General features: G+C 33.2%; 1 protein-coding gene across 2 annotated transcripts; it reads right to left on the bottom strand.

Annotated features, from left to right (window-relative positions):
* Positions 1-1,754: 1,754 nt before the first annotated feature.
* On the bottom strand, positions 1,755-17,454 carry LOC142622699 (potassium channel SKOR). Of its 2 annotated transcripts, none has more exons than XM_075796226.1 (13): positions 16,806-17,454; positions 13,563-13,787; positions 12,829-12,892; positions 11,720-12,059; positions 10,498-10,793; positions 9,320-9,400; positions 8,650-8,748; positions 7,985-8,206; positions 7,589-7,774; positions 5,322-5,397; positions 4,929-5,223; positions 3,914-4,035; positions 1,755-2,056 (listed from the first exon to the last, which is right to left on the bottom strand). In XM_075796226.1, the coding sequence occupies exons 1-13, from the start codon at positions 17,042-17,044 to the stop codon at positions 1,815-1,817; spliced, it is 2,487 nt and encodes an 828-aa protein (XP_075652341.1). In that variant the 5' UTR covers positions 17,045-17,454; the 3' UTR covers positions 1,755-1,814. The 2 variants fall into 2 exon arrangements, with proteins under 2 accessions (XP_075652341.1, XP_075652342.1); XM_075796227.1 differs by having other exon boundaries at positions 16,798-16,930.
* Positions 17,455-23,772: the final 6,318 nt, after the last annotated feature.

Raw genomic sequence — 23,772 nt, 5'->3', positions numbered from 1 at the left:
GTGAACAATAAATATTAATTACTTATTTGACGAGGAATACATAATTTCTTTGACAAGGAATAGAGTTTCCTTCACACAAAGAAAACCCCAAAAGAGGGATCAGTTCAGCTTTCCTTACCACCCTCCTCCTCCCCCCCCCCCCCAACAACACACACGCACAAAACTTACAAAAAAAATCTAAATCTAAATGGGTAATCAAATCCAATTAGAAATTTGAGACAATTTCCAACTTTTCAATTATTTGGAGACAGTCCAAATGTGAAAGCACACATGTTATTGAAAGATGGATGGAATAATCATTAAATTTATTTGTACCGTAGATACTATCTGCACTATCATATAAAAGAAAGCAGGGTTCTTTGGCATTCCTTTATTTCCCCACAGTCCCACTTGCTGCCAATAAGAGCACAATGACTGAGTCTTGCAATACAAAATGCAATTGTCAAATACTCCTATGCTGAAAGGAATCGTTTTATTCTTAAAACCTAGCTCAATAATTTACTTTTTAATTGATGGCTTTGTGTATAAGGAAGTCAACATGCCAAAAAAATTGGCTGATTCTTGATCTTCCTTGGCTGGTGGTTAGCTCTTGATCAGAAGTTAACAGCCCTTGAAATTCTTGTTACGGCCTTAGGGGAGTTTAACTATGTTATTCTAACACTGAAGTTGTCCTGACCTTATGACTCAATCTGGATGGATACGCTCAAGAACTCATGATACTACTACAAGTCAAAGGTGCAGAATAAAGATCCAATATTGACTTTTTGGAGATGAAATGACACAACGTTATGGAGGGGAAGATTTTGAACTATATAAGTGGAGTTTCTGTGACATTCTAACCTAAAGGAAAATTTTGTCTACAATTTGAAAAAGCCACATCTCTAAGAAACTTTAATAGCCTATTTGGATATAGAGGGTAAGGAGGGACAGCAAGGAGGAGTAGAGTATAGTTGGCTGAAAACTAGGCTAATTTCCAGCCAACTCTACACTACCCCGTCCCTACCCCTCAATCCAAACGAATCATAAAAGATTTGTCACACCAAATACTATTCCCCCCGGCCTTCCCCCTCCTCTCTCCTAAGGAAAAAAAAGAAAAGAAAAAAAGACATTGTTCTGCCTACATTGACATAAACCTCTGACTCAGGCTCCTCATGCAGCTGCAAGCAGCTGTGTAAATATAGTGTATCCTTCAAATTCAAACCTCATAGGAATAGGATAGAGCTCAAGGTGAACTCTCAAAAGTAGGGAAGCTCAATTCTTCTTGGACTTGAAAGGCATATGTCACCAAAAACTGGATTAAAACCTTATCAGGGTTTACTTGATCTTTTTGAATTGTACTTTGTGATTTTCCCTGAGTTCCCTAACTAAAAGCATATAAGTTGCTATTGACCTATCTCAACTCAATTAGGAAAGAGCAGATTAAGCATAAGGGCAACTGCATATTTATCAGCTCATCAATGTCACTGGGCTCTTAAACTTCCCCTCTTTGCTTGTTAGCATAAAGAATTCACTAGAGGCTGTTAACAGGTTAAAACTTTGGCTGCTTAGGCAACATTTTAATTCAAGTATGTTAAGATACTAAGGAAAGGAGTCTATATCGAAACCTGCTAATAATTAGTGAATTTCAACTTATTTAAAAACAATGTAAAATCACTTTTGAAGTACCCCATTGTAAAACAAATACATATGATGCTGATATTTTTGCTACTTGTATAATGCAGACGTGAAAAAAGCTGACTATGTAGAAGATAAGATTGCATAAAAGACAATACAAAAACTATATATAATTATATTGTTTAAAAAACCCAAAAATGTTACTGTGTTTCACTAACTAAATACAGCTTCTGCCCATCACCAATCATGTCTACATCAAGAATTTTACCGGCATCTTCCGATAATATACAAGATACACTTGGAGTTTGTAGCTGCTCTGCTGCAGTTTGGATAAGTTCTTTAATGGTATGTGGGACCCACAACATGATTCCATGCCTTCTATTTTCTTTGGGATCCCACGGGTGGAAAGGGAACACAGTACATTTTTTTCGGTGCAATTTATCTGCAAAATGGAAACAGAAGTTCAGTAATTTAATTTTAATCCCCATTGTTTCCCCCAGACTATAACTATGGAGATTTGATTTGTTTTATACAGGATTTTTTATGACCATATTATATGATATGGAAAGTGTTAATAGACAATGTTCATGATGGAAAATTCTTAGGTACTCCAGGAGGATGAAAAATGATGCTCCCTTCTCTTACATTTATGATGGATCCCACTATAATTTCATGAGTGGACCTTACCATAAATGTAAGAGGAGGGAGGACCATTCTCCTTGCTTCGAGAGAATCTAAGAATTACTCGTTAATGATGGTAATTGTGTTGGAGAAGTTCAACTTTTCACTGCCTAAAATATGGTTTATAAATTAGATATACAAGGTAAAGTTTAATGAATCATTAAAAATGTAAACAAAGGAGAGAATCTTGGGTCACTGTGAGTTTCACTAAATAGAAACCTGTTGAACAATCTAAAACCCAAAAAAGATTTAAACTAGAACCAAAAGAAGTATAACATAGCATTACATCACATCATAAAACAAGGAGGTTATTATGTAATTCAGCAAATCATTACAATAGATGTTAGCCATAATGATACCCTTATTCTTGTTGGAAGCAAAGTTATCAATTCCAATCTACTAAATATTCAGGCTTGTAGTTGTATGTTGGAACAAAAAAATTAGCTACCAACATATTCTGGCATGCAATTTTGAGGTTATCACTATGCACACACACATTCAGATTTAAATCTACATGTTAATTAACAAAAACTTATTTATTTAAATAATCATACTACTAAATATAGAAAAAAAAAATAGCACATCCATATTAACTCTCCAAATATATATTTGTTTAGTAAACTATATCAATTAGATACTATAAAATTCCTAAATAACATCTGTCTTCCAAGGAGACAAGCAATTAGATTAAATAAAATCCAATTTCATTCCAATTTTTTGGGAAATAAGATATTAATGCACACGTAAAACTAATATTTATCTGATGATTTCACATCGAAATAATCATTTTAATTCTTTAGGGTAAGCATTGAAAAATTCCTGTGAACTTAAATCCTAAAAAAAAAAATTATCCTTTAATTCTCTAAAGTTCAAGCACTAAAAAGTTTAGGTTTTCATATTTGGTAAGGCTTACTTTGAAAGAATAAATATCCTTCAACCAAATTTGGAAATCGTTAAATAAATTCTTACAGGGCCAAAACACATATATTGGCCAAAAGAGACTAGCTTGTGAGCAAGATCAAATATAGTTACAAAATATTTCACAAAATGGAATGAAATTGATAACTTTGGCCAGAAGACATGTAACCCGTTTTCCAACTCCCACCTTTCCCTCATCTAAGTACAAACTACAAAGTAATGGGTGAGACCTGAGAGGTCTTGGGTTCTAATCCCATGGGATGCAGGGGTTAAAAAAAACTAATCCTCTAGGTTTTAATAAATTATTCTGGTCTATAAAGAAAGAAGAATATTCCACTTGCAAGTTCAGATCAAACATAAGAAAGAATAATGTTCAACATAGTCTGCAAGAGACCATTGCAGAGCCCAAGTGCAGGTCCTATGCAGGTATTCTAAATATGCATAATGCCCCCTTTTGTCCAAAGCAAACCCGATACTTTCCAACTCAAAAGACTGCTTCACTTAACACTGTAATTTGTAAAGCAAGATCAGAGATCAGAATCAAGTTTAGTAAATTCTAATGCTTTGGAGTTTTTCTCAAGCTTTTATCTTCTTTCTATTCTATGAAGAAACCAAGTAGTTGACCTGCTTTCTGGATATTATAATTAGTTGGTTCCAAACTTTGGGAATAATAAAAGCAAATCATAGATTTTCCCACTACCTGTGATTTCTTGAGAGCTATTTAAGGATTCAGATAACTGAGCTGACTTCGCATGTTCCAATAGCTTGACCAAATTCTTGTTCCCACAAATTCGACCTTCATCAAGTGGGGTGCTTCCCCATCTGCAGAGGTCAAACGGACAGAAAATGATAGTTTTCAGAACAACAAAATAAACTCATTAATATGGATAAAAATAGTTCTTACACTTTTTTCTTAATACAGGAAGGAAAGAGAAACAATGGCACAAAAACTAGGAAATGACGCAAACTGCAACATGAGTGATCTATTGAGTACTATTAATCAAAGTTCAGGACTATATATAGTTACCAATAGGTTACGTTCGATCAGATAATGAGGATGGGCTTCAAGATGCCACATCATACAATATTGAGAAAGCAACCTAAACAAGTAATCATCTAGCACCTCTACTTCCTCAAGAAAAAAAAAAAAGCCAAGTTTTCTATCAATGAAGTCCACTTTTTTTTTCTGATTTATCTTAATGAAGTCCACTTTTCAATGTGAAGACTACAGGTAAAAGGTGCAGATGGTACAGCAACAAACAGTTTAGACAAAATAAAAACATGACATTTGCAGTCTTGATCTCATGAATACATTTGAATACTTGAAGCATTTCATTGGATGATTCATTGATTAATCATGTGAAGTTCCAAGAAAAATATAATGATTGGCACATGCAAAAATTTTACAATTATCTCATAACGGAAGATAAAAAATTTGTTTTTTTTGGGGAAAAAAATGGAGGGAAAAAGGATCAATGGAACTTCTTCTTACATTATGAAAACAATCACAGTCAAATGACCTGATCCATTAGGGTTAGGATCACATTAAATTCTCAATTAGAGTATCCCAAAGCTGTTACCTCCCCAAAGGTTCATCCATTTCTAGCTAGGCTTCTATAAGAACAGCAAGTAGGGTCAAATATTGAACTCATAAAAGTGGATGTGTTCCTAAGGAAAAAAAAAATCATAAAGCAAGATTATTATTTGAGTTTTACCTGTCCTTTGAGAAAACACTAGCCCCGGCTTCTAAAAGCAATTGTGCCATCAAATATAATCCTTCGGAGGCAGCCACATGAAGTGGAGTTCGGTGATCATAGTCTCTGGAGTTTGGATCAATTCCATAGGATAAAATCCTTTTAAGAAAGTCTGAATCCCCCTTTGCAACAGCCGTACACAGAAAACTACCAGGATTTTCAATCATTAAAATTGCCCCTTCTTTATAAAGTAAGGAAGCAATTCGATCATGCCCATTCTTGATGGCTTCAACTAAAGGCGTATTCCCAAAATTATCTATGCAAAACAAACAAATTCCACATATGATACCATCAAATTGGTAATAGATTTGCGTAAAGCACACAAATATGACACTTCATCATACAGGAATTTACCTCTAATATTGATTTTTACTCCTTCCTGAATAAGAAAAAGTGTGATATCTTCATGTCCTTTTGATGCTGCAAGATGCTGTTGAAAACAAAGGCTCCTCTCAGACATAGACATTGCTTTCTTCTTCCCCGATCTTTTATAATATATATTTATTAAATAGAAGGAGTAAACTACTAAAAACAAAGTATATAGCAAAAATTTTCAACAAAAGTTGCACCTGCCACCAACATGATTCAACTTATCTATCCTAGACATAAACCACCTGGTTTATGCTCACAGCAATAAGATTTCAGTGCAGTTCTCCCGTTGCACACATGCATACATTATCTCCTCCCCCCCCCTCCCCCCCACACAAACACATACTAATATGTGTGTGTACGTGTGCATATTCACATACATAACTATCATCAGCATGCTCCCTAATAGAAAAAGAGAAGCGGATGGTGCACTCACCATTTCTTAACTTATGAGGGAACCTAACTACGTAAGTTATCAGGTGGGTGACCAAATACTTGATATTACAACTTTTTTTCAAATTACAAAATCAGATAAGACACAATTTAAGGTAGATGAGCTTACTTATGAGGCTGCAACCTGAATCATCAAATCACGGAGAGCTGTTGCAATTAAGTATTGCAGAAGGATAACATTGTTCTTCAATTAAAAAGTGAAATAGCTTCACTTAATATGAAAACTCTAGGACATGCCTTATAGCTAATTTATTCTTCATGCTTACACAATCCTCAAGAAAGGTTGCTATAATATGGAAACTCTGGGATGTCAAGAATTGATGATAAGGTTAAGGCTTCTACCATGAGTGGGCATTATTGCAACTTGTACAAACAAAAACAATAGTTCCATCATGGGTCCTACATTAAAATACAGTTAATCAGAACTCATACGGAGGCACAGAAATATCAGCTTTCAAGATTTAACAACACATAAATGCTAACTCTAGAGAAATGCCACAAACTCAAGATTTGCTTTTGGGCTAAGGAATTTTCAACAGTTGGAGAAGTTATGTTTTCTAAACACATCTCCACTAAGTAATAGTTTGGATATAGCATCTAGCGTCTATGTTTGTGTTTGTGTGTTTTCCAATGGGTCCCATGCATTGTTCACGGGACCCACAAACCTCTTTTTTCACCAAAATTTTCATTAAAATTGGGTCCCACGGCACTATTCACACATTTAAAAATTATTTTGCTACAGGGTTTTCAATTTTCAGCAATAAGTAGTATCTAAACAGACCCTAAACCAATCTGGCTTATAGTGTTTTCCAATTGCTGACTATAGCTAGAGATACTTTGCTTTGAAACCAAGAACAAGAAGTTGGTTAGATTGTTGACAACAATAGGGGGAGGGGGGATGAGATTGGATTTGCATGGATTAAATGATGACATTGGAATGAAGTTTACTGGAGGTAAGCAGGTCATGCAAACTCAAAAGATAAAAGGTATTGGGATTTTTTTTTTCCCATTCCCAATCAAGATAATAATTGGAGTTTTCCTTGGTCCTATTTCCTGATAAGTTGAAGTAGAGGATCTACGCAACTGGAGCATTGCGACTGACTTCATCCAGAGAGCCCATAAAGCTTGTAAATCAGAGAGTCCACCAGAGGGAATGGAAGAGGTGGCTCCAGAAGGGAGATAAGAGGTAGAAAGGGCAGATTATACAAGTGTTTAGCTGCTGGATATGAAGCAGAATTGCTTATAAACTAAAAGCTACACTTTTTGGGAGACTAAAAGTTGCTAAGGGAGAAGAAAACATCATCATTGCAACTGATTCTCTGATTCTATTATTGCCAATGACATAATGAAAAACTTGAAAATATCCCTTGAAAACTAAAAGAAGTTCTGAAGAATATCTTGCATCTGTCTCAGCAATTGTCAATTGAGATCATTAGTCTAATTAAATCTAGACAGAGAAACAAACTCTGTGAAAGATTTTTCTCTGCTTCCAGGAGAAATATAGGGCAAGATATAGTTTTGATGCCTCTTGAGATTCCTCGTTAATCATTTTATGAATGTCAAAGATGGCATTTCAATTGTTGTTTGTCTTGTATCCAGGGAAAAAATGTAAAAACAAAGTTCAGGGAATACTCAAAAAGGACAAAGCTTGCCTAGATCATTAGATTTAAAGTAGGAGATAGATTCCATCAAATGTGCCAGTATAATTGATGAAATAAAAAACTTAGAGATTAAGGGGGGGAAAGGAGTGAAAGACCAATTATTAGACAATTTTAAAACATGAATAAGCAGTTCTATACCAAGGGTGACCTTCCATCATAATCTGTCTTGTTGGGATCAGCTCCAGCACGGATAAAACTCTTTAATTGGTACAAATCTCCAATATCAGCCACACTATTCACCTTCAAAGCAAGCTCAGCTTCTTGTTTTCCGATATGAAATGTGATATCTGACTCCAATTGCTTAACTCGATTGGACTCTTTTCCCTGTACATTTTTTTTTATAAAGTTTTAACCATCTTATGGGCACATAGTAGAAAATTAATGTCAACTATATAAAGAACAAAAAACTGTTCAAGAATTTTAAAGAATATCTTCAAAAGTATTGCTATATTATATTCAATTCTAAACTCTACTGCCACTGATAGAAATTTCAGGAACTAAAGTAAAAGCACAGACAGTAACAGAAATAATTACCTCTAGAAGGTTGTTCAAGATTTTACGGCCATCGTAAAAATATATATCTAGTACATTTGTAAAAGATTGTTTATCAAGCCGCAGAAGCCTGCATAGTTCACAAACCCTAACAGTATAGGGTTGAGGGATGTTGCAGAGAATAGAAATTTCTCCAAATGAGCTGTCAGGTTGTAGAAGTGAAACCGTCTCTTCTGATCCATCTTCGCATGTACCTACCTCCTCCTGCAGAAGCATAGTTTTCTTAAAATTGTAAACATACGCATTTTGAGAACAACAGAATCCATATCCTGATCTTCTCAGCACACAACATAATCGAAAATCACAATATAATGGGGAATATTTTTTAATATCTTTTTATATTTACATCCGACTTAATCAAAAGGTATTAATGTACGTTTGTAATATTCTAAGTATGGTCTGAGCTGAGTCAGCTGACAGCTTTGTGCACTGTGGTGACACTATAAAGATAAATAAATGTAAGATGATCAATAGACTGAACAATGCGTTAATGCTCAAACATAAATGCATAGTTTGAATATGCAGAAACCAAAGAATAGATGATTTATCTAAGAAACTTAAGCGGATCAAAAGGAAGAAGAAATAAAACCAGAATGTTAAATAAACTAAATGATCAACAGCAATGGCTATAGAACATGGAATCTTACCAGCACACCATGACAAACGAAATACAGTTGATCTACCACATTTCCCTGTTCCATTATCACTTCTCCTGGGAGAAAAAACTCCTCATGGAGTCTAATAACCTGCAAGATCAATAAAAAAAGTCTAACTTCATATATTCATGGAAGCCAAGTTCAGTGCGACAAAGGAAATTGTCTCTTACAATTTATGTAATGTTACACACCAACTGTTTAGGATCTTAAACATTCACTGCCATTAATGTTACAAGTCAACTCAATTTGAAGTAGCCTTTCTAAGACCATATCTATGCTTGACCACTACATTGACATCAGTGTCCCTGCATATCAAAATTTTGGGGGCTACTGAGAATTTATGACTTGGCACACACACAATTCAAGTACAAACTGTGTCCAGGTCCTGCTTCATAGCATCCATGTACAATTTCCATGTCCATGCAAAATAACACAACAGAGTTTGAGTATTCCCAAACTAGAGAAGACCCTGAAGCAGCATATTTAATGATTTCATAGCCTCTAAAGTTGATTCACATTATTAACGGAAAATAAAAGCCCGTTATCAATAGCAAATGAAGTCCACAAGTAAATTGAACTTTGTAAACTAAAATCAAGTTTGCGTCATGCATCACTTACAAAATTTTGTTATCAATAATATAATGGAAATAAAATAACTTACAATCTGGTTGATGAATTCTGAAGAGCATCCCTTAAAAAGAGGAACCTTTTCAATGTATGGCAAGTATAAAGTTTGGGAAATCTGAAAAAGAAGATATAACTCATCATGAATAGTTCGAAATTTTTTGACATAGCTAATTCAATTAACCAACTGATGTGGAAGATAAGAGACTCAAGGAAAAGAAAGCATGAACATGAAAGAAATATTGAAATTTTAAGTTTTATATTGACATCAACTTAGTTTGAGACCTCCGAAGACTACTATAGATACTACCAAATCTTACTATTATCTTTTTTTGCATTACAAAGCTGGTGATTCCTTTAATTTTAGTTTTCTTGAGATCTAAGTCAGGGGTATTTAGCAATGTCTAGATTTTCTGGACATGGGCTGTAATACAAGTTGATGGGTCCTATCATGGTCTTTCTATTAATTTAATATGTTTATTTGTGGTCCCTTATAGTCTTTAGTTTGCTCTGCTATTTTCAATATTATGGATCCAAGTCCAACAAGGATTAGAAGTAATTATCTCACTCTCTCTCTCTCTCTCTCTCTCTCCAATTATATAAATTGGTTTATAAACACACTCACTGATCACAAACACATATATACACTCAAACATGCATGCATATATACATGTATACAGTTGATGCAACTGTTACTATTAGAGACAAGTTTAATAAATAAATTCTAAGATATTATTCTTATTTTTTGACTTAGCTCAAGGCATGTACAATATGCTTGAATGAAAGTCCAAGAAGTATCTGAAGTTTTCCAAAATTAGAAGATTTATTTTTCAAATCTTGTGTACATATGAGAAGCATCAGATGCATATTGGGGAGTATAGTAATACAGCTTTCTTGAAAGTACCAGTGCAAGATAGTATGCAATTATTAATAATATGATGGTCACATGAAAGATGCAGCTGCAAGTCAAAAAACTCAGTTAACTAATGCATTACATAGAAAAATCCATCAAAATAGTGTCCTGGATAAACATAGAAGACTGAAACCATAAACCAAAAAAAGAACAATAAACAATAAGAATTCTGAAAAATTCTGACAGGAAAGCATGTAATTTCATTAAGCTGATCAGCAGATGGAATCACTAGATGCGTCCTCTGGTTTTTATCGTCAAAATTGGTAAATGGAGGCTCAAAAGGCCTCTTTTTTCTACTTTACCTTAGCCCGAATAGACATGGGGATGTCCTGAAGGACAGCAGCCTCAGTGTAGCTACTCTCATGCTTCAAGCGCAAGTGACCTTTAATTTGATTACGGATGTCCCTCCCAAGTTTATTTCTGTTCATAAATTTGATGAAATCTGTCATTTTGTCCCTGAACTTCTCTGTCTTTGAGCCTTTTACAATCAATGCTGTCATGTTACCAACCAAATAAGCACCAAGAACCATGTCAAAAGAGACATATATCATGATGAATATCATTTCCCTCATATTGACTGCATGTATATCTCCATAACCTGCAATAGACAAAGGCATTAATTTAAGTACACAGAAAGCTACATTCCAGATTTGTCTCAATTGTCAATGGAGGCAAGTATAAACTATTATTCAATTCCATTGCAGAACATCAATCTGAGGATTACCAAATGTGCTTAAATCATCAAATTGTACAAATTATAGCCAGTAAAAAAGTAACTTGACAATGTATTAAAAAAGAGAAATTTAAGAACATATATGTGTGTGTGTCTGTGGTGTAAAGAAAATTAGGAACAAAATCAGTGTGTCTGCGTGACATGCCTAGAGCATTGAGAGCAGGTTGGTTTTTCAGGTTGGTTTTCATGATACTTTACAATTGTATTTCATAGAGTCAAAGATCATTTTACTAGCTTCCAACCTACAGCAACTTTCATTCAAAGCATGGGAGGACTGTAAGAGTGGTATGACACACTTAACATGAGACAAATTTTTTTTTATTTTTTTTTTAATATTTGATTGGTAAGTTACACATGCACTCAATATGTCTTAAACCAACTTCGTGAAACAAATTTTTTGTTACATATGTATGGCCAAAATAAATTTGTTCCTTTAATGGAAATATTTAATTATAAAAAAAGGGTACGGAGCTAAGTGAAAAACAAAATGCAGAAAAAATTTTAGGTAAGTGAAAAATTTAGAGAAAAAACATTAAGATATCTCATGCATATGATCCTTAATTAAACCATGTATCACATGAAGGCATCTCATGCATCCAGCATATGTATCATCCCTCTCATAGCATGTAAATCCAATAATTGTGTGGACCTACATGTGAGAGAGATAATGCATATGCCGGATACATAAGATAATTGTTGGTACATCACAATAATGAACAATCACAAAACCATAATACTTTTGGTTATATCTAGTGATATCAAAGTTATTTAGAAGGGGGAGAGGAACTTACCAACAGTAGCCATGGTTACAATGGCAAAATATAAAGATGTTATGTAGCGCTTCCAAATATCAATCTCTCTAAACTGTGAATAACTATAGTCACCCAACTTTAAACTTCCAATCCATGTGTAACCCTCTTGAGAGGCAGGAAGAGTTGTAGCCAAATAGTAAAAGATGCATGCCGCTGTATGTGTGCAATAGAGTTCAACAGCAAGAAGTTTCACAATCCTGGTGAACATGTAATTAATACGTATATCCTTCTCCATACTTTGAAAAAACTTAGAGACTTTGCGGACCCGACTTAATCTGATCCATAGAAGGTACCTCACTCCTTCTTTTCTTCCACAACCCTGTTCAGAACATATTTCTAAAAATGGTGATAGAGAGCAACAACTTAAAAATCATATTACCAGGAAACTTTTAGAACTTCCAGATAACTTAGTATATGACTATATGCTTCAAACTTTATTAAATAACAGATCCTACTCTCCATTACGTATTTCACAGGTGTCTCTGATTCTTATCTCAGAGACTATCAATGGGAGTATAAAAAAAAAATGTCTCACTAAAATGATTTGATGGGGAAGTCACAAAAAGCTCAAATCCCAGCAAACCATGGTTCCAAGATCCCAAACCCCTTTGTGCAAGAAAACATTGCATCTAACTAGATTCGTGCCTTGTTTCTTAAATGGACAGCTAATGTAATGCATATAAGAAAACAAGATGCATTACACACAAAAGGAAGAGATTGTCAAATTTACAAATGAGTTCATTAGTTGAAATCCAACATAAATAAGATGTATTTAGACCAACAAAAAAGATATAAATGGAAATTCTCATCTAAGTGCTATCGTCATTAACAGAATGGACACATCACATACAAATGCTCACAAATATTACGATCTACATGCTTAAAGGATTTTGAGAATACTCTAAATTCTCCAGTGGTCCTTCCAAAATACAAATCCTAAATACAATTTAAAGTAGAAGATGAGAAAGTGAAATAAAATAAAAGGTAACTTGAGAAAATAGAAAACAAAACGATCTATTGTATTCCTTCAAGATATTAAAAGCAAGAAAAACTACTGTTAAGCGATGTATACTTAAAAGAAGTGATACCTTGTAGATAAAATCCCAAGGCATACAAGCAAGAAGATCAATGATAAAATTAGATTTCAAGTACCTGCAATCGAGAATTTGAAAAACCAAACAAAATGTATACCGTATCAGTAATTTTAAACATGACCAGCATATAGTTCCGTCTAAGACATCTTTGGATTTCCTCTAAATTAATTGAACAATTCACATCAGTTTTGCTTCGATTGTACCAAAAGATTCTCTTTTTGCATGGAAAAGACCCTAGTCATAGCAAACTTCACATTCAGCAAACCACCATACAACAAATTAGATCAAAAGCATTCCCATTAAGTGGCGAGTGAGATCTAATTCAAATTGTTATGATATTAGTTGGTGTGTTTAGTTTATTGCAGGTCCACAGGCCCAAATCCGTTGTTAGTTTTGTTCCGCATAACACAAATCACAGTTCATTCCCTTGTAAGAACGAAGTAGAAGGTGTGTCTTAGGACCAATTGTAAAATAAAAAATAAAAAAAATCTCCCATTAAGTGAACCAACTATACAAATAAATCAGCTAAAAATGATAAATCTATAATAAAGCATTTACTTAGTACTAAAATTCTTTGGATTCCAGTAGATGGTAATGAGTCATTAAATTGTTTGCATGGACTAGAATTTTATCATACCCCAGATGAATATTGTAAAAGTATAACATATGTTATATACTTAGGTCCAATCTTGGCCTCATGCATACGTAGAAATTGAATGAAAACTAACCTGAGTGCAATGGGAGTACGCTTATAGATCATTCGGTACGTCTGGCTGTCTCTGTATGCCAAAAAGAAATGCAAAAGAATGTCAATAAGGAAAACAATCTGGCCAATAATGTCCACCACATAGAGTTTGCCAGGCAATCCCCGGAAGAAGCCGAATTCCAAGGGTGTGAAGAAGGAGGAGTACAACGCCCACATTAATATGAACTTCGTCCATGCACGATACCACCTGCATGCACACATACATTTGCCTTCCAAATTAATTTCATTCTTATTTCTTTCTATCTCTAAACAAATATGTAGTAGTCAATTAGTTTATACCCTGCAACACTCAGCTACTATGAGTTCAACTATTAATTAAGCACGAGGGGAAATAACCCCTTTTTAAAAAGATTTTGGTAGGGGACTCATATTTTATACCATCCAATACGAGATTGCCACATCAATTTTTTATTTAAAACTCAATACATCTTATCACACCTAATAGTATCTCAATAAACTTCATGTTGGGTTAGATTTTCATATGAGTATTAGAATTAATTGAGTGTGGTTGTATTTATTCTTTAATGTATGATATGATGATATACATGTTGAGATTGGAAGATGTAAAAATTGAGTTTTATACATCCTTATAGGATTTAATCTCTTTTTAAAAATGCCAAAATTTAAAAGGTTACCATTAAAGAAGCCATCCCTTTTCCTTGTAACTTTGTAAGCATAAATTCTTCTTTTTTTTTTGATGAACTTAGCATTATTGATAGTGACATTACTAGAGAAAACATATTTACTTTGACTAGCTTGAGTGTGAAATTTTTTGTTATCATGGCCCTAGAGAAACATGAAGGAAATGTTGCAATTTAAGACTTTGATAAACGCTATACAGGAAATTTAGGGGTAAGAATTAAAGTCTATATTTTACCCCGTTTCTCCACAATGGTGTATTGTCTCAATTTACTTGGAAAAAAAAAAAAAAAAAAAAACTGTGGGTACAGTGGACCAGTGGCCAGATGGGATTTATAATGGCCAATTGACCCAGATATATTTAATTAGAATAACATAACCCAAAAAAAAAAAAAAAAACTCTCTAAATAAGAGTTAAGAATTTGAAAATTTCTTAGGGAAAAAAGATAATAGTGATAAAGATCAGCGTCTAACTTATCTTAAAGATCAGAATATTTCTGTTGTGGTAAGAGGGAGTAAGAATATATATCTATTCAAGCGTTTAAACTAGGTTTTTATTTTATTTTTTGACCAGTCTTTCAACTAGTTAGAGGTTAGACTATTTCTTTTAAAATAAGCTTGAGACGTAATACTTATAGAAGTCTGATCCATTCTTTGTCTTATATTTGTTTCATCCAAATAAGAAAAAATTAAATGAACAGTACTATTTTAGCATTCATTTTTATATTTTAGTATAAATTCCTTCTAAATGAGGGAGAGACCGTATATATATATATTGCTTCCTGATTTGATACTATAAATAATTAGGAAAATTCTATTTTCATTGAGTCAGCTTTGAGTCATGATGTAATGTTTTTATCTTCTTTTAATACTATAAATAATTACATCAAATAGGTTCATTTTATTTAATTTATATATTTTTCCTTTTTTGATACAAGATAGAAATTCTACTCAAATCTAATCTAAGTATATATGTGTGTGAAATTTCCTCTCGAAAACTTGAACTTCGACCCTTGGCCCCCACGCTCCACAAACATTTATACTTGTGGAGTGACCACCACACCAAAATACCAAGAGTGCGTGGTGATATATATTTTTCCTCAAATATTATTCTTATATCTTGTGCCTTTGTGTCAGTAGTATACGTTGGCTCAATAGATTCGGAGGCTTCCTTGTTTTGCTAAAAAGATTTTAATGCTGTTAATTTTAACTAGTTTAATTAATAAAGTTTTTTTTAATGTAAAATAAGGAATTTAAATTCAAATCTAAATCTCACCAATGGATTCTAGTTGATTCAACTGTTAAAATCTTTTTATTTTTATTTTTATGAGGACTATTAAAGTCTTTTATTCTCAAATAAGATATTTGGTATAGTTAAAATAGATTAACAATAAAATTCTTTATCCCCTCATAAATATATGTTAATACTTAATAACTAAATTATAGTTAAAATTATAAACCTTAAAAAAGTAGATTCACTAACTTTGAATTGATAAAGTTATATATATATATATATATATATATATATTTAGTATTATACACACTAAAATTGAACTTTATTAACTATGTTATTATATTTAAATTTGACTCGTTTAACGCTTTGTTTGTTTCGATGAAAAACATTGTCTAAAGATAATTTTTTGTGTTTTTTAATGTTTGGTAGCATTAGAAAAAATGAGTCAAAGGAAAAACATAAAAAGTATAGCTTACTTGTAGAAATTGTTTTCCACTAATTAAAAAAAAAAATTATATTTCACCGTAAGCTAATAAGGGAAGTTAAAAGATTGTTTTTCAATTTATTTAAAATTACTATCAAACATAGGAAAATGAGATAATTTTATAGAAAACACTTGTTGGAAAATGAGATAATTTTATAGAAAACACTTTTTGAAAAATGACTCATTTTCTATAATAAAAAAAAAAAAAAAGGTATTCCCAAAATAAACAGGGCGTAAATAACCAAACTTAAACTTATTAAGCTCAAACTTAAGTTGAAATCATTTACTAAATAAGTAAATATTAACAAGATTTGTCCTAAGTCTGTATTTTCAGCCCTATCTATATTCTATTTTTATGAACATTAAAATTAACCGCAAAAAAAAAAAAAAAAAAATTGTATAACTTGGAAAGCAGTGTGTAATTGGATTCTTATCCTATCACTTTGACCTTGTTAGTGTCTTTGATTTGATGTGGCACAGCATCGCCATCATATATTAGCCGATAAATTAATTGAAGCTTATCTAGCCTTTTCAACTTATCGCCATCCGTTCATCAAAATAAAGCTTATCGTCATCCAATATTTTTCACCATCATTACGAGACCAATCTAAATTCAAATCCAAATTATTAACATTAATAATAAAACAAGCTAATTAACCCTACAAAAATATTTTGGTCCACTTATTTACTGCCACGTCCACACCGGTAGAGCATCAAAACGACAAATTTTGCTCCGAAATACAGACATAACCATGCTCTAAACGACAAAAACTAGCTATAGTGATTTCAATTTATACGATCAATCCATGTATATGATATGATACGATATAAGATACATACATACATACCGGTTATCGGGGTGGATGACGCGGCCAGTGGAGAGGTCTTTGATGCCGAGTAAGAGAGAATCGCGACTGAACTTGCGGATAGTGGAGGCGAGACCTAACTCGTTCGATATCAGATTGAATCGGCTTGCAACTGACGATTTAATCCGCTCCCTCACCTCCTCAAATTCGTATTCTTCTTCATTTTCACGCCCATTCATGTCCTCAACTACATGTCGCTCCTCCCCTTTCCTCACAGCCATTATTATTGATTTACTTTGTTTCTATCTCTCCGATTCTAAATCAGAAGGAGAACGTCGACGGCGAAGAATATTGTTGCATTCATATATATAATTGTTGTACAAACTAACAACTACTTCAACTATTAAATAGGAGCCTACCAATTCCAACACTGTCACCAGAAACTTCGTTATAGAAAAAAAAAAAATGTAACCAGACTTAACCGCTTGGGAATAGGATTCACGAGGAAAACGGGTTTGGATAACGATTTTTTGAAAACGGCTTTTTAATCGCTTTGGATTTTGGAAGGGAAGTAATATAGCCCACTCAGTTTTTCACGGAGATTCTGAGGTTCTAAATTATTTTTTCCTTTCTTTCTTTTATATGGAAGAAAACATGAAAGAAAAGAAGAGACAAGAAAAAGAAAAGTGACGAGACGAGAGGGATTGATTGTTAGCAAGCATCAGCTCTGTTTGAATTTATACGTAACAAGGAAAGGAACCGCTATCCCACGTGTAAGCGTATTTTGAGGGCTCAGAATATTTAATTTTTTTAAAATTATATTTGTACTAGCTGGTGGTTGTGGTCCTTGCTACAAAATACATAGTACAAATATATTTTTATAATAAATAATAAATTGAAAGAAAGAGATTTAGACAGAGATTGAGAGAGATTTGTTGCATGAGCCCTGCCTCTTATGGCAGTGTGGGACTTACTTATGAGAGGCTGGTCTCATACGCATAAAATACCAGCTCATTGTTGAGAGTGACTGTTTAAATGATAACACTTGAAGACCATTTTGATATTGACAATGATGTTGTTATATCCACTTCAATTTGAGGAAAAAAACATTTAATATTTCTAAATTTTAATAAATTTTGAGTAATTTTTTGAGAAATGTGCTGTATAAATTAGTACAAATTTTGCTATAATTATATTCTACGTCATATTGTAATGGACTGTTTATCTTTCTTTTTTTTATCAATTGTGTCTTTTTCAAGAACACCAATGGTGTCATTTCACGAAAATTATATCTTGCACCCGGCATATATGCCGGGTGTGAGACACAGGGGCGGGCCCCACACACCACTATGTGAGACACCCGACATATATGCCGGGTGCAGGATATACCACCTCGTCATTTCATGTATTCTTAAAAATTTTCATATATTTGCGTAAAATGTTATGCTATATTGCTATATTAGTAGTCCTACTTTATTAATATGTTATTCTATTAATAATTGGATTGTGAAGGCTTACGGCACCCTGATGCCTGTGAAACAACCGTACAGTTGAGGTTTTTTCTTTTCCTCTTTCGCGCGTCTTGCTTTGGGTTATAGTTGCATATGAACATTGTATAACTTTCAAGTTTAAACTATAAATTGAGGTCAAGTGTAATAGCCCTATTACATCATGTAGTACATTTTCAACATTTCAAATTAAAAGATAAAAACTTAACTTTCGATATTAACTATTGGATAAAAAAAACAAAAATAAAACTATTGGACAAAAAAAATTAAAAAGGTTAAAAAATTTTAAAAATTAAAAATGATGTGAGAGGATTGCATGATGCAATAAATAGCTTGCTATTGTATCAAATCTCAACTCTTAAATAATATTACACCATCTAATAATTATACACATCTAAATTTTATGTCAATCAAATATTATTTTTTATTTGATTTATAAATTCATTTTTTATGCATAATTTAAAACACAAAATTTTTAAATTTTTACATTAGTCCTATTAATGAGTGTCTTTAAGGCATTTATTAATAACCTATTTGAGAAAATTTTTTATACCACTTTCTTGTGAAATAAAAAAAATTTGTAAAAAAAAAAACAATTGATTTTTAATATACCTATAAAAAGTTTCTAAAAATATTTCATAGACCAATATTTTTACATCATCCATTAACTTTGATGTTATTTACATTGATCATCAATATTAATTTCAAATTATCATCAACACTTTCAAGCCATAAACGTGTGCAATCAAGTCATCATATAAACAGTTGTCATATTCATCTAGTATTTGCTTAAAGACATATTAATAAAACATGTTGGAGGGACAAACGTGTATAATCAAGTCATCGGACAAACGTGATGATGATGCTTGTTGTTTCAATAAAATCAATGGAAATGCTTGTTGTTTTATAAAATACATATATAATGACTAATTCGAGGTTGCGTTAGATTTGGATCGTGAATCTGGGGGCTGCTGAATGCTGATTCAAACAATAAATATACAATCCAAATTGGTGATTCTATGTCCCGTATTTTTGCAGCATTGCCCTGGTGCCTCGTCACCCACTAATTGCAATTGTCAGACCATGTAAGACTTAACAATTAGGAAAGTTCTTCTCAAAAAAAAAACAATTAGGAAAGTGATTCTTCGTTTTCTATCGTTTTCTATCCATAAAATAAATAAATTACAAAAATCTATTAAAACGTTCGCACCTAGTCACTATAGATCAAAAAATGGGAGCTTATTAATATGTTTACCTCTTCTCAAAAAAAAAAAAAAAGTTTCACATCGTTTATATATTCTGTCATTCTAGTTTAGTTGAACTTCAACTTTTTGTATAATGCATCACTCTTGAAATAATCTTAATTATTTCTCACCAGGGGCGGAGCCAGGGGGGACGAGGGGGGGCAAGTGCCCCCCCCCCCCCCCCCCCCCCTGACCTCCCCAAAAACTCCTTTAATGTAAGAGTCTAACGTCTAGCTTGCCCCCCCTTAACATATTTTTGGATAAGTTTGCCCTCCTTTTGTAAGAGACAAGTTGAGAAGAACTAGCAGATAATAACGGACTCATAAGAGTGTTTTCTTTTTTGATAAAATATTATGACTCACGGAACTTTGATCTTTAGCAATAATTAATAATTAGAATTCAATTATATGAGGGACTCTTGTTGACTAATCCATTAGTTCCTGAGACTTTGCTATTGCTGCATAGTTTTAGAAGTTGACAAACAATCTGTTTCAAAGCCGTGTAACAGGGGTGCTCTCAAGTTGGCATCCCTAGTTATTCAAAGCATTGAATGTAAAGTGAAGTTAGAGGATATCTTGTTAGCCTGCAAGATATGCTCTAACCCTCTAAATCTTATGTATTAGCTTCATATTCAAAGGTAATTCCCTTGGTTTTAGCCAAAGTCATCTATGGCCAAGATTCCATCAGTTGAGAGCTTAGTCGGTTGAAGATGTTATTAGCATTATATCCAAGTTTTATTAAACTAGCAGTGTTTTTATTTTTTATTTTCATTACATAAAGTCTTAATATTTTTATGAACCAAAAAAAAAAAACAAAAAACAAAATGCTCAGTGTGGGTCCTATTTATAAACTATTGTTTGGTATAATTCATAATTTACAATGAGAATAGTGGTATTTGAACTTAAGATATCTTTGATAAATTTTGCTTTTAATCTTATGTTTTTAATCTTGCCCCCCGACCTCAAATTCTGACTCCGCTACTGTTTCTCACGATGGTAAAGCTCACAAATCACAATATTTCTTTGAACTTCTTTCTTTTCTTTTTTTTAAGACAAATAACATTGCTTTCGGGTACTAATTTTACTAGGAACGTTTTGTCTGTGTTTTTTTAATTTTAAATATAGCTAGTTGTCATGAGTCATGACAAGGCGAGGAACCTTTCAAGCGATCCGTGTCATAATCCATCCACGAGGGCCTAATCTAAGTGGGTGTCACCAACTTATCCCTTCCCATTTGACAATGTTCATTGATGGAAACTTACACATTGCACCAATTCGAAGCATTTCCTGGAAAAAGCAAGAGTATGAAACATGGGTTGGAGAAAATATTGACAAGGTCTTGCACAATTCCCCGATCCAGATTAAACTTTAAATTCCAGCATCAGCTGCCTTATTTTTGGGCTAACAATGTTAACGTGAAAGAATAAATTTATGGGCACAGTATTATCGCAATAATTTAATAATAAAGTTTATGTGGCAAACTGTTAATGTTAGATAAAAAAAAATATTAGAAAAAAGTATGTCAATTATGAGCAGCGGATGTCGAACTCTAATTCAGGAAATAATTAAGTTGGGGCCCTTTTACCAAGTCTACTAGATAGTAGATGAAAAATAGTAGCAATTTGTTATTTAGACTTTGTTGTGAAAATGTTTTTTCTGTAATTACTTTAACCTGAAATTCAACTAAAAAAAATACCATGAAAAGTAAAGAGGGTAGGATTAAAAAGCATTTTTCATAAAAGACTATGAGACTCATCAATATTGTGATTACAATATGCGCTCTTTTTTTTTTAATATATAATTCAGTATTTATAACAATAAGGTAACGGGGATTTTAACTTGAATGTTTTTATTAGAAATACCATAATGTACTAGTTAAGTTATAAGACTCTTGATCAATATATGTTTTTCATCCTATGACAAAGTGGGCTTCAGAACACCATAAATTGACTGGAGGATGGTTCATTATGTATGGCCACCTTCTTTGCATGATTTTTTTTTTCTTTTTGGAGAAATTATATGGAAAGGATTATTATACTTTGCTTCATATTAGATCTTGGGTTTTTAACTTTGTCAACGAAAGTCCAAAATGTATGAAACCATTTTAATTTGAAGCTTATATCTATCTCTATTATTCATTTTCCTTATTCTGAGTAGTAATACTGTAATAGAGCGAAACAAAAAACAAAAGGAACAAAAAAAAGGAAACCATGGATAATTTTTGTTTTTGTTTTTGTTTTACATAAGTAACAAGTTTTGATTTTCTGGCAATCATTTTTGCACTCTAAACAAAACTTTTTGTCTCTACCATTTTTGCTCAATGTATACCAAATTTATTTATGAAGAAGTTCTAGGTTAAACACAAAGCATAATCAGTGATTTCTTGTTTTTCTATATTCCATTACTTTCAAAATAACAGAGATAGACATGGGTATCAATTTGAAACATTTTCATAAATTTATAAATTTGTCTCTACCATTTAATTCACAAAATTTATAAATTTGTAATCTAATTTGAAATGTAGTATAAATTTTGGACCTTTTTATATGATTTCTGCCTTTTGTCCCCCTAGTCTCTTTTAGTTCAAGGTGTTCACATTTTCTTCTTCTTCTTCTTTTTTATTATGAATAGATAAAGAAAATGGTTGTGCAGCCTAGGCTAAAACTAGTTGTGTTCAATTTTATAAAAGCAAGTCATTTAGAGCATCCACATCAGTGGATGCAAATTTTCCTTCTATTTTGCATAAAAAAAACCTACTTTTTCTATTTTACACACTTATTTTTACAAAACATCCACATCAGTTTGTCTATTTTACACCTTCTTTTCTTTAAATGATATTTTTCTCACAATTTTTTATTATTCACAACTACCCATGGCCCACCAACTTTAACACACACGCCAGAGTATATCTGATCTCTATCTCTTTCTTTTTCATTTTCACTTTCTTTCTTTTTTTATTTTCCTTCTCCTTCTTTCTTCTTCTCCATTTTTTCTTCTTCAACGTCTTCGTCTCTCTTCTTCTTTTGCTAATGCTGAAACAAGAAACTAAAGAGAGAAAACTCTTGGTGGGTAAGCTTTTTTTTTTTTTTTTTTAATGAGAAGATGGTGGGTAAGATTTTAGACCCACGAGCATTGGGTAGGCTGAAAAATCTTGGTGGGTAAGCTTTCCAAACTCGGTCAAGCACCGATCAAGCAAGACCCACGAGCTCTGATCAAGCAAGACCCACGAGCACCGATCAAACAAGACCAGCAAAACCCACGAGCTCCGATCAAACTCGGTCAAGCACCAATCAAGCAAGACCCATGAGCACCGATCAAACAAGACCCTCAAGCATCGATCGTTCCAGTCAAGCACCGATCAAGCAGCGATCTGTCTCTTTGTTGGTTTGTCCGTGTGGGTTTGTTTGTGTGTGGACGTGTTTGTGTATCTGTGCGTTGATTTTTCTGTGTGGATGTGTTTGTGCATGGGTATGTTTGTGTGCATCTAAGGAAAAAGAAGATGAGGAGAGGAGAAGTTACTGAGTTCGTTGTACACGGAGAAGAGAGAGAAAAAGAGGTGCGAACGTGAAATTAATAATAAATGGGTGTTTTCAATTTTTGAGAATTGAGTTTCAGTGGCATTTTTGTAAATTAAGCAAAGAATGGTACCCACCTGTATGACTTGTCCCATCAAGCAACCCGTTCTTCTCTTTGTCTATTCTCCTTTTTCTTTTCTTTTTTTCTTTTACCCAGAGCCTTTTCTTCTCACTGACCTAGAGCTCTCCTTCTCTTTTTTGTGGCATCAGAAAGAGAGAGCAAGACCAGAGATTAGAAGCTTTGCCGGCGATACGGGATTCGAGAAACAATGTTGGACTAAGCCCAGGCCGGATAGTGAGACACGCAAACCTTGAGATCGGAAGCTTCGCCGGCAACAGGGGATTCTAGACCTGATGCTTTCTATCTCCCAACGTGATAAGACCTGATGCTTTCTTCTTCTTCTTTTCTTTTACTTCTTTCTTTTTCTTTCCTTTTTTCTCTTTTGTTTCTTTTCTTCTTCAAGTTGGGTTTTTGCTCTTAGTTTCTTCTCTCTTTTCTTTTCTTTCTTTCTTCTTCACTCTTGTTTCTTCTCTTAGCTGCTTTTTTTTTCCCCCTTCATGCGGTGTTGACAAAGATGGCTGAGTTTGGATCTTCGATCTAAGGATTTGGGTTTGGGTTTTTTGTTGTGGTTGTGGTGGTTTGAGGCTTGGGCTATGGTGGAGGTTGTGGTTTTGGTTGAGAG

The sequence above is a fragment of the Castanea sativa genome, chromosome 1, assembly GCF_040712315.1.
Source record: "Castanea sativa cultivar Marrone di Chiusa Pesio chromosome 1, ASM4071231v1".
In the NCBI taxonomy this organism is placed as follows: domain Eukaryota; kingdom Viridiplantae; phylum Streptophyta; class Magnoliopsida; order Fagales; family Fagaceae; genus Castanea; species Castanea sativa.
This window is presented reverse-complemented; position numbering and strand designations above follow the sequence as displayed.

Coding starts and splice junctions, on each gene's coding strand:
- LOC142622699 (XM_075796226.1), bottom strand. CDS start 17,044: ATGGCTGTGAGGAAAGGGGAGGAGCGACATGTAGTTGAGGACATGAAT. Junction 10,794..11,719: donor TGTAACCATGGCTACTGTTG/GTAAGTTCCTCT, acceptor TGTCTATTGCAG/GTTATGGAGATATACATGCA. Junction 9,401..10,497: donor CCATGTCTATTCGGGCTAAG/GTAAAGTAGAAA, acceptor CTTCTTTTTCAG/ATTTCCCAAACTTTATACTT.